Here is a 12,463-nt window from a genome sequence, read left to right as displayed (position 1 = left end):
CACATCATACCACGAAGAGCTTATCCACACGTAGAGACCCTACTAACAGAACCTTGGAGTCTTTCTAACTGATCCTTTACGCGAATCTTCAGCAGTTAGAGACTATTTTCTCAAGAGAGGATAAGATGCCTATTGGTATTTTATTCTGTGTATGATTGTGTACAAAATACACGTCAACAACGACCTAGGGTCAAACCAAAAGAGTAAATAATGCCACACCAAATAAAACAAATCCAAATGATTTTGCTTCTAAGGTGCAATATTTAGACTAAATAAAATAAAAATTGATCCCTTCATCAGAAATCATAGGAGGAAAGATAAGATTTTGAAGTCATAAAGAAAACGTTGAATGCTCTCGTCTCAAATGTGTCATATGGACAGAGAGAGAATCAAGCCTCTTTTCCCCTATTCAACTAAGTTGTACTGTCAACAATTTCCAAGACTTGAAAATTCTTCTTTGCTTGCAAAATTCTTCACACAATCTTATCACTTTCTCTTCCCTCTCCAGCCTTTCTCTTCTCAAATCTGTACCTTCAAAACTTCATCATGCTAAAAGACATCAAACTCTGCAACTTTGTAATAAAGATATCAACATGGTGATTACATAATACTTCAAAATCACAATAGTCAATCGACATAACCTTTCTGACCAACATTGCTCCGATACCACATGTAGGTCCCATTCAAGTAATCAAAAAGAAAAGCAGATGGTTCAAAAAAAAACTTGCATGGATATAAGCAGAAAAAAATAAGCAGCCCTTTCATAAATGTAAATAAATAGTACAAGGATGGGCCACCACTAATAATAAGAACCAAGTAATTAGGTTAGGTGATACAGTGACATAGGAAACATAGGGATATGAGTAACTATAACATAAAAATATATTGTGCAAGCATATCCAACATTAAACAAATTACACCGAGGATAAATTTTTGACCAAGCCAATTGAAGAATGAAAGAATATGTATACATATATACAATGAAACAATTGATTTTACATCACAAAAGCTATAAAAGCATACTGCCAGCTAACCATGGTTTTCCTCAAGGCTAAGTTCATTATATTAAAGATACAGCACACCAAAATATTTTGGAGTGAAGTTGGTAACAAATTTCTGACTTCCTGATGCCAATCAGTTAAATCAGAAAATCCCCAGCAAAGAATCTTTGTATAAAGGACTCCTAGTTCAGACACTTTGCAGGCCTACACGATGTGGTATGCTCATCCTGTTCATACTGCATTGGTTTTGTCTAAATGTTAAGACATCGATGTAACGGCGAAGTCGATGCTGATCAGAATTATTGAGCAAGAAGGGTGGGTTTAGTGTCAAAGAAGTTGCCTCAACCAGAAGAAAGTGAAACAGTGTCACAGATTTTGAATAGAGACTTGCAGCCTCATTTACATTGCTCATCAGTTCTTTCACCTGAAAATAAATACAACAATCACAGGATAGTTGATATATTGAGACCCAACCAAAAGCATATTTTGTACATTTCAGTGCACTTTTAACAGTGATAGTTTAATCAATAAATATAGGTGCTTACATACTAAATTTGTTAAGACAAACTTTGTTTTGACGTATATTCTTCTAAATCATTTAACAAAGCAAAGTGAATCATATTGCTGCTAATAAAAGAGTGTTAATATTGCTACTTACAGCACCCCTTCTGCCCAAGCACAGAGCTTCCTGAAATATACCTTCCATTGCATCAGGCATCTCTGCATTGCCTGTTACCCAAAATACATAAACAAATGTTGGAAGCATTGGTTTCAAAATCGATTCCATTTATGCATAAGCTTGTTTGTAAATCTTAATATACTATAGATATGTATACCTAATAATTAAATGAAACTGGTCTAGCAAATTGATTAACATGCAAAAACAAACAGGAGAAATCTGATCCATTTTACCATCCGATGGGGCAATCCTTTCAGCATGCTCAACTGCTGTAAGGAACTCTCTTTCCATTTGTGAGCAAGCAGCTGCTGCTCCATGGAAGTCAAATTCTTCTGATATTCGTGCAGTAATGGCACTTCTGTTAAATATTTCATTGCTGTCAATTACATCTGGAGACAAACTTCCTTCTGTAGCAGAGGCAGCCCAATTGTAGCATACATGCAAAGCCTGCTTCCAAATGGCTAAGCACACAAGCTGAAGTGAAAATGCCTCCAACTGTTTCTCTGATTTAAGCTACAAAGGTAACAAGTAACAATTATAAGACGTATTCAATGAAGAAAAGAGATACTTTAAAAGCAAGAACATTCCATGAGAGTTGTACCTTTTCATTTGCTTGATCAGAAATTGCATGAGCACACCGCATCAATGATAGGAGCCTTGTTCGAGGATTGGTGGAGGGTTGATTCACCATATCATCAGCTGAACCTGGAGAAGTGCCTGATCGTATTGAACTATGATTTCCAGGACTTCCAGAACTGCCTACAATATCTACTGCAGCCCCAGCTATTGCCATTGGAGCACTCATAGCTTGAATCTTCTGAATGGGCTTTGTTGGAGAAGCTGCCAACTTACCTAGCCCAGAGGCACTAATTGATGCATAAGAAAGCTCTGTTGTTGATGGGGAAGGAACAACAACATAATCTTGATCCATATACTCAAAGGTGTCGAGCTCTGTCAACGTCATCAAAGAATCTGTTAGGAAAACAAGAATATGATATATCATATAACCAAATGTTTTGCTGAACACAAAGCAAAACGAATGTGTACTTATTCAAATCCAGATATGACAAATTACCTTTAGACGAAGGCGTATTCATACATTTGTGTTCCATGACAGCTGCTGGGGATCTAAACAAATTGGTGCTTATGGGTCTTTCTTGTTTATTAGTAATAAATAGGATTGGCTGGTTCGTATCAGATTCTACACTTCCAGAAAGCAATTCTTTATTGATGGGAATTTTTGAAGATGGATTTTTTCCAGCCACTACAGCAGCACCCACAAAGCCAGAAGAAATGGAACTGGTGAACATATTTTTCTTTGAGGAAGAAGATAAACTTCCCAATTGACCATTTAAATCATCATCCAAAGGAAAAGGTAAACAATCCTCCTGTGAGCTCTCTCCAATGTCACTCAATGAATTGCCTCCTAACATAAACGAATCCTTACTGGGACCACCTGTAAGCCTGTACACAATTTTCCTTTTTAAAGCCAATAGAAACCAGACTTCAAAATCATTGTGAAAATGTATTTGTAAACAAAGAATCCAAATGAACTTGAAACATCATATAATATTTAACTTCATCTCTTCCTGAGAATTACATATCATTCAAGTGAGAGAATATGGCAGACAAGACAAATAAACAAGTAGCAAACAAGATAAAGATCAAGATTTAGTTTAAAGTATATATTCATGAATGCAGCATTGATTCAGGAAATCAAAAGGAGAAATAAACGTTTCTGATAACATATCTGGATAACCATTGCACAGAATATATTACTATTCTAACAAAACGTGCTTTATTAGCATTCTGCAATAAGTTTCTTACAATGTACTATAGCCCAACAATGCACAACATATATTGATAATTGCATATAACCGCAAATCAAATAAAGTTCATATGGGAAGCATTCATCTTTACCCTTCTAATTTTTGAGAGGTATCCAACTTTGCTTCTTTAAGGAATTCATGAGTGAAGAACTCCTCGAATGTTAATCTTTGCACTGAAAAGCATTCAAATCCACATGTAAGACCAAGATAGACATTTGAATTCATATTTCCAATGAAAAGAAATCAAATCTAAATGTAAAATAAATATAGACATTTCAATTTCCTTCATGATAATAAATTATATTTACTAACAATCCCCAATACAGACATTTGGATTTACTTCATAAAAGGGAAAAAAATATATTTACAACAGCACCTACAGCAGGAAATGATCATACCCAGAAAACTAAGAATTTAGTTCAGGAAACCCCAATTAATTACACAGGGTTAATGAAAGGGAAACATTGGTGCCCTAAGCGTTAAAATAGCCATACTTCTATGAATTATATGAGCAAAAACCAAACAGTATTTCCATATAATGCATGATCTTGCGCACTACAAAATTCATGAGTACTTTGAAAGTTAAACAGCCATACTGATTGCAAGTTTCAAATTGGTGATATCAATAGAATTAGATAGCAGGTAGTGGTGTGCCAGCTTCACAAATGAGTTATAAACCCCGCCTGCATTTTCCTAGAAGATCAGACTACCCCTAATTCAACAACAAAATTTAACCATTATATTTGATTGTATTCCTTTTATCAATATAATTTGCCTGCACTTCAAAGATGCTTAGCTCAATGATCAATTTTGGTTGTCAAAAGATAATTTGAGGTTTTGCATAAACTTGTAAATTATGACATCTTTTTGTTGAAATTTTCTATACTTTTGAGCCCCATTTACCTGTTGGATGAATAAATGAATGGAGTTTGAGAGAAATGGATGGCACACTTTGATGATTGTGGCTTAGATATATTATTGAATAGGAAAGTAGTGAGGTTGTTACAACCTGATTATAAGCTACTTTGCAGACATAACTAATGTGATTGTATTCCATCATTAACATAAGCAATAAATGCTTATGTACAAATTGTATTCCAGTATTATGTCTAGGATAATATCTAAAATTACCTAAGGTTGACCATTTGTGAACATTATTATAACTTATTTCTTAGCATTGAAAATAACTACATAAAATATTTCACTTCCAGCAGTTTTAATGAGTTTTGAGCTGCTTGTAATTATTTCAAAAGGTATATCTAAGTACAATGTTGGCTATTGGTTTATTTCCTGATATATTTTGATTAAGGCCATGAATATTGGTTTTGCAAGCTTTCCCTTACAAGTAACAACAGGATAAAGCAGGAAATATGTGTCTATTACTTTTTAAGTGTGATGACTTATATTCTTGTTCAGAAGAAAATCTTTGCCATAAAAAAGAGTAAATCCTGCACAAAGCTATTACATCAAGCATTAGAAATTAGAGGATCAGAAAGGCCAAGAAATTACAAGAACTATGATTGGATCCTAGGAAATAGTAGTTATCAAGATAGGAAATGAACCTACAAAGGGTGTGTAAGTATGAGCCTATGCTTAGGCGTGTGTGGTTTATCAGCAATTAGCAGTTGACTGGGAAACCATGGTTACCCCACCTAAAAAATATTAACAGTCCATACAGTCAATTATCAAAAGCAATGAGAAGGAGAGGGTTATGATACTGTTGACGTGTCTGAAATCGCATTGCTGCAAACTCCATATGGCCAACGCAGAATAGAATAACCAGCTGAGTATCCTATCCTCTCTTGAGATAAGGAAGTCCCTAATGCTGTTTTTTATATTTGATCAAAGGGGACAACCTCAAGGTTTCTTTTGTCAGGTCTTGACTGCGGGATCTCTCAGTGGTCTGATGTGTTTATGCTGGAAACACAAGGGGGACTTACGTTGAATGGGTAATTTATAGATAAGTTCCCTGGAACTTTTATAATCTTTCTATCAAATGATTTCGGTTAAGTTGATACGGTTTTAGGTGGGATTGCAGATTTTCTATGTAAAAAAAGGGAAAAAGGAGGGAAGGATAGGGAGAGAGAGAAAGAGACATGAAATGTAATTCTAACTAAGATAGCAAATTCAGTCAAGCAGATAGACACCTCCAAGAAACTAGATTAAACATCACCAGCTACTTAAGCACAATGTTTGCATAAATCCAGTGCAATCTTCAAAGGAAAAACAAGATTTTCATGTTATCAAGTACAACATTAGAACTTTTACATTCATAGTATGTGTTTGATAACCGAACTAAGCATGAAAGGTCCAGATTAACCATGCAGAAAGAAAGGCAATCAGCCGTTCCCTAATGGTGTGGACTGCAAGGATTCTATCAGATGCTTGCTTGAAAATGCTATGTAAAGGAAATAAACATAACTGAAAGATTTCTAAATTAAGTGAAGAAGGAGACCATGCACTCACAAGGAAATTTGAAAACAGTCTTAATCTTTGCATTAATTCCTGTAAAATTTCGCCAGAGCTTTTGCAACAATCCAAGAACTTCCTTCAAAATAAGGGAAAACCAGTCCCTTAAATAGACTTCAAAAAGGATGAATGGCCTATATTTAATCTAAACAAGTGGCCCAGATTCATCCATAAAGCATGGCTGCCCATACCCATAAATGGGATGCAAATATCAACAACCACCCCAAAATGGGCAATAACTACCCAAAAAAGGGATAATTACAGCAATTTGAAATAATCCAAAAAGGTGCATCAATAAAGTTTTACATTTGTTGACCAAAAGTCAAATGTCACCTTTTGGTGCAAAAGTGCACTTTTAAGATTTAGAGGGAAAAAGCACTTTTGAGAAATCACTTTCTCTATTTCAGTCTCACACTCCTTTTCTAGAAATTGATCTTCGCCATGCAAATATTCTCGCCATAAATCACGACCTGCTGCCCATTCCTCACGAACGTATTCCTAGAACCTGATGCATAACTGGAAAAGTAGACTAAATGGAGGCATGGGAGGATGGCGAATTTTGTATTGCATGCCTTCGAGATACTGGTCCACGTGCTTTAAACCGTCCTTCCAGCTGGAGCGATTACGCTCAAAGCATAATATGTCTGAATGGAACTGACCAGCAAAACTCAAGTCCTTAGTGGAATAGGTAATCCTATCCATTCCCAATCTTTCTTCCCAGTCCGGCTGGATTGCATTATCAGACAAGTTGTTTATCCATCCCGAAACCATTGATCGGAGGATGGTCTTACCTAGTTCTTGCATGTTTCCTAGAATCACTTCACATGCGTCACTCTCTTTGTCAATAATTTCTTTGGTGTTGTTCTTCATGGTGAGAGTCCAGTACCATTCCTTAAGAACACTGATGCTATGAGGATCCAGGATGGCAGACAATGTAGGAATCTGCGCTTGTCCAGGAAAGAGCTCTCATGAGGGGAAGGGTAGTGGTAGCCACTTCGTGCATGTGAAGGGATTCCCTCTTTACCTCTAATAACTTGACTAGAGTGAGCTCTCGATGGAGGGCCATTTCTTTTACTTCCTTAAGGATTCGCTCTCCCCTTTTCTTGATGTCTTGTATCCATTCCTTGACGGCCTTTGCGGTGTCCCGTACTCCTTCAAATTCTGTTGTGGTCCTTGGCGCCAATGCCATCGGGGGAATATGGGATTCGGAGGCATTGCATAGTGGCCTTAGGAGTTGATCGATGTATCCCTTTGCTTGCTCAACACGAGCCCGATACATGTCCTTTTCAGCTGTTATCTCTTCGAGCTGCCTGAGTATCTTCTGCACCGAATCCTTAAATTCTTCTTTTTCTTGCTCTTTAGTGTCTCGTCCGATGGGGACAGTTGTGATGCTATAATCTGCTAGTGTAATCTGATCTGCTGGCTTGTCTACGGGCGGGGTGGCAATGTGGAGAGTGCGGTTCCTTTGCTCGTCTTTGGTCACTCTGGAATATGCCTTGGGCTTTTTCTTCCCCTTAGCTTTTGCTTGGTCCATGCGCGAGAAGATATCCTCTAGATCAATAGGTGGTTTGGTGGCGGCCTTATGCTGGGCTCTGGCAATCAACCATTCTTGAGGCATTGTCTGGGCTGATTATAAGGTTAACTCTGCATTCTGTTCTTTGACGTTCTCAGCCGACTCACCACAGATTCGCAGTTGCTCTACTACCGGAGGAGTGAAAGAGGTGTGAAGCTCTTTGCTTGCAGCTGAATTCTCCCCTATTTTGCTGAACAACTGCCTGACATCTTCATGTGATGGTTGTTCTTTAGTTCTTTCGAGCTCATGAGTCTCATCTATCCTTTGCTCTCCTTCGACGGTGGAGTCATCTTTGGCTGTATTGTGGAGCAGCAACTCGTGGCAGCTCTGTTGAGTAGGTTCATGCACTTTGACCCCCTGGGTGGATGGAATCTCCCCTTCCTCTATTTGGTTGCCCAGTTCGGTCGATTCGAGGGCTCTTAGTTCAGTGTCTAGCACATCGGGCGCAGGAGGATCATTGGCTTCAAATGCATCGATGTCGCTCTGGGAAGGTGGAGGAGGTATACAATCCAATTCTACTACATCGTCGGACGAATTGGGGTCCTTTGAAGATGAAGTGACCTCTAGTCTCTTTATAGGAATCTTCTCCCTTCTTGTTCTTTTGGACGTCCGAGTCCCTCTGCAAGCCTTAGCCTTCTTTTTTTCTCTAGTTTCTCAGTTTCTTCCCGGGGTGCACTAGACGTTCCTTCATCTTCTGAAGACTGAGAATCGAGACTGCCCATTAAGTAGTAAGTGAACTGGACTCCCTCATGGATTAGCCTTTCAATTTTCTGATGTAACCATTGATTTGTGTACCTTGCTGGGGCTGCCATGACTGTCTCAAAATCAGTGATTGGGTCCTGGGACCAATCGACGCCTGGCAAGAGATGCCTTATTGCTTCAAATTCTTGGACCTGGAGGCAATTCCCTGAATTTGTGAGCTGATCTAGGACCCGACGGTATTCAAAGAGTCGCATTTGCTGCACACTTAGTCTAGAATATTCCCGCCTCCCGACCTCGTAGTCATCAGAGCAATTCTTCCAATAGTCTTCAACTGATTCCTTTGCTCTGTACTGCCTACCATAGGCTCTCTTCGCCAGATTATCATGATCGAAATATTTTCTTGGAAAATGGTCCTGTAGGCCATAAGAGGCCAGCTCTGCAAGGGACTCCTCTGCTAGGGTAGGGGTCTTCAAGTGGACATCATGGTTGCCTATGATCATGGGGAATGTGAATCCAGCTTGCTTGCTTTCTCGGAGTAAGATGTCGGCCGGGCATGACTGCCTTGCGACCTCTATAAGAACTACTTTGTCGGTTGGGTACCGTGCAAGTCGAAGAGGGGCACCATCAAAGCCTGCTATTTGGATATAGGAGAACCTTGGGAACTGAATGAACCAAGCTCCATACCTTTGTACTAGAATAGTAGCTTGCTCTGAGAGCCTTATGTGTAATCCTCCCTACATTAGCCTGACTAGGCGCATTGTGAAGGCGTCATTGACGCACTCATACTGGCCAACTGCACAAGCTGGGCTGCTCTTTTCTCTCTGAGCTATATCTTGGTAGTGCAATTGCGGGTAACAATCATAGACCTTCACTTGATCAGGCCCATTCCCGATTTCACCTTTCATTATCAACCCTGGCAGTGGCTGGTTCTTGGCAAACATATAGACCAAATAAGAGGTCATAGTGGAGTATTTCTTCGTTTCAAGCTCAATCCGCTGAGTGTGGATGTTATCGCTTATGATCTGGGCCCAGTCAAACTTACACTTCCCAGCGAAGACCTGCTCTGTGAAATAGAACATCCACTCTTCAAAGTAGTTGGATTTAGGAAGTCCCATGACTCGGTTGAGTAATGTGACCATATCCCCATGCTCATTATGAAAATCACTCCGTGGGGTCTTCTTCCCAATTCTGGCGCTCGAAAGCCTCCTCTCTTTGTACCATTCTTCGTTGATTAGTGCTCTGCATCGGGCTGGATTCATATCATAAGCCCCCTGTGCTTCATCCATAGTTGTAGCTGTGGGATTGCTCGGAAAGGGAATGTCGAATGCATCACCAATGGCCTCAGGAGAGAAGTTGGCGATAGTCATATTCTCAAGGAGCACTAATATGGAATTTGGCTCATAATGCCGGGCAGCCTCTACCACTAATTCATAGTTTTGTACCGCTGGAGGAAATCCCGCTACTTGGGCGATGCCACTTTCCACCATCTGCCTAGGCCTGCCATATGCGTTAGGTGAGAAGACCCGATTCCTGAAGTCTTGAATGTCAATATGGCCAAGGTCGGTATCACCGACATTGTCCCATACGCTCTGCACTTTTGACTCCCTCAATCCTCCCCTCTGATATTGATACTTCATCCTTTCAACCTTGCGCGAGATATCTGATTTGGATGCTCACGATATCTCGGCTGCAGCGGGCGTTTTTGATGATTCTACCACCGATTTAGGCATTTATCCTGCACAGCCGGACGCGGATTATGAGGTGATACAAAAGAAGTAAGGTGGGTTAGATAGAAAATATTCCAGCATGCCAGGATTAATTTAAAATTTAGATTGGACATGGAGCGACATTTCTAGCTAAAAGGGCTTGATCAATTTTAACCACAACATTCATGAAGCTTTTTGATAGCGAATTTATACTTAACGCTTTCTAGATTTTGGATTAATTTTCAACAGAGACATAACATGAAAAAATTCTCCTAAGTTTGAAAACGCAATTTCTGGATAAACCTTAGGAGTGAATTCTAGATTTTGACTGCTTTGAACAACATTTTACAAGTGAAAGAGATGCCGATTTCAAAAATTCAAGCATTTTGATCAAATTTCACGCATTTGTCTATTTGATTTATAAGCATTTCAGATGATCATACGAGACAAAGCGTACCTACCTGATGAGAGTGGATGGCGAGAGATTGCTTGACTTTGCCGCATGAAGACGAATGGACGATCCTGCAAAGTTTCAAATTCCAACGGTTATCTCCTTGATTTAAATTTTTCGCGGTTGTTGGACGAAGGAGAATTTATCATTTTAAATGTTTTTTTACCCTGGGTAATTGGCAATCTGAATTTGAATGATCTGGAAAAGTTAATGCAGCGTTTTACCTTGAATGCGATTTACGCGAAATTGGCTCTATCTCCCTTTCAAATCTGACGTGATCTTTCTTTACATGAAATGCAACAGCATGGAGGGGGTTTTACAAATTTGAATGGTGTTTTATCTTTTCATTTTCGGACCTTTTGGCGAGTTTGCAAATTTTAAACTGCGTTTTCTCTCCCAACTTTGGACCCTATGACGATTATGGAGGTCCTTCCAAAACCTATACTTCGCATTTGCCTAGCCTGCGTGAACTTCGGAGCTATTTCATTCTTCGCGATTTTCGCGTCTTTGGAAAATTTTGGTGCATCCACTAACCTTACGCCTATGGGATTTTGGAGATTTTACCAGAACTAAAAATTTTCGGACCTGGACTCCTCTATGCAAACTTCGGAGCATTCATCGCGTTTGGGATTTTGGAGACTTAGGCTTTTGGTGAGTTGAAAGACTTTAGAACTTTTAAACATGCTTCGCAATAAACTTCGGACCCTATGACGCCTCTGTTCGCAAGCTTCCGCCTTTTTGAATTTCGGAGCTGAAGTATGATCTTGCAGATTTCGGAGCTTTTGAACCTTTTTACAAATTTGCCAAAACTTGAAATTTCACGGCTAGGGTCCGAAATTGAAGTTTTTAGGTGATTTTCGGACCACTTGGAAATCTTGCGAACCTTCTTTTTAAAAAAAAAAACACTTCGGACCTAAAGCGTCTTTGCAATTTTGGAGTTTTCGTGTTTTGGTGCCCAAAGGCATTTTCGGACCATGTGTTTATTTCGCAAATTTCGAAGAACTTCGAACCACTTGGACTCTTTTGCAAGTTTTTTTAAAAAACTTCGGACCTTTATCGCTTTTTGCAAATTTGATATGTTTTGAAATTTCGGAGCTAGGGTCCGAAATTGAGGGGCTAAAGCGAATTTCGGACCTAGAGGAACTTTTCGCAACTTTTAACACTTTCACATTTTCACCCCAGGGTTCGAAAATGGAGGTTCTAAGTGAATTTCGGACCAAATAACATATTTTGCAAAATTTCGCATTTTCACATTTTGCCCCAGGGTCCGAATTTGGGCATTTTAAGTGATTTTCAGACCTAGAGCCACCTTTTACAAATTTCGGAGCTCTCAACACCTTTTGCGATTTGTCATTATTTTGAAATTGTGGAGCTAAGGTCCGAATTTGGGGTCTCAAAGTGAATTTCGGACTTGGAGGAGCTTTTTGCAACTTTCGCCTTATTTCACATTCTCCAGTTTTCGCCCTAGGGTCCGAAAATGGACATTTTAAGTGATTTTCGGACTTGGAGCCACCTTTTGCAACATTTAAAAGCATTTTACATTATCTTTGGACCATTTGGGAAACATCGAATTTCGAAATTTTCGCCCCAGGGTCCAAAATTCGGCCCCCGGGGCGATTTTAGCAACTTTTAACTTCGTGTAATTTTGACCTCTTGGCCTCTAGGTCTGAAATTCGGCCCATAAGGCAATTTTGAAAACTTACATAAAAATTCGGACTTCAGACCAGTTTTCGCCAGATTCTACAAATTTGGATCTTGGAGGCTTCGGAATTCTAAGGCATTTGGGCAAGTTTCGCAACTCCGACACTTTGGCCAGAAAATTTGCTCCTTCACCAGTAGGCGAAAATCATCCTTCATTCAAATCCTACAAACATTCGCGGGGATAAACCTTATGCAATCTGCTTCGTAGCTCGTGCAAAAAACGACGACTTTGGTCCTCGTGCGACCTTTAGACGCACTGCTCTTGCTTGGCGGGCCTCGCCAATTTCTACCACCTTACGCCTATCCAAGGTGATTTTCAAAACTTCGACCAAACTCTTGGCATTCACGCATG

General features: G+C 39.5%; 1 protein-coding gene across 1 annotated transcript in view; it reads right to left on the bottom strand.

Moving 5' to 3' along the window:
• Window positions 1-926: 926 nt before the first annotated feature.
• LOC131074222 (serine/threonine-protein kinase ATG1c) overlaps window positions 927-12,463 on the bottom strand; it is a 94,891-nt gene continuing 83,354 nt past the window's right edge. The window contains exons 8-13 of the mRNA XM_058010793.2: window positions 3,601-3,682; window positions 2,756-3,144; window positions 2,282-2,631; window positions 1,914-2,193; window positions 1,660-1,730; window positions 927-1,425 (exon numbers count right to left, since the gene is read on the bottom strand). Coding sequence (XP_057866776.2) covers window positions 1,189-1,425; window positions 1,660-1,730; window positions 1,914-2,193; window positions 2,282-2,631; window positions 2,756-3,144; window positions 3,601-3,682 — 1,409 coding nt within the window. The 3' untranslated portion in view covers window positions 927-1,188. The remainder of the gene's footprint in view (window positions 1,426-1,659; window positions 1,731-1,913; window positions 2,194-2,281; window positions 2,632-2,755; window positions 3,145-3,600; window positions 3,683-12,463) is intronic.

This window comes from Cryptomeria japonica, chromosome 8 (assembly GCF_030272615.1).
Source record: "Cryptomeria japonica chromosome 8, Sugi_1.0, whole genome shotgun sequence".
NCBI classification, from domain to species: Eukaryota; Viridiplantae; Streptophyta; class Pinopsida; order Cupressales; family Cupressaceae; genus Cryptomeria; species Cryptomeria japonica.
This window is presented reverse-complemented; position numbering and strand designations above follow the sequence as displayed.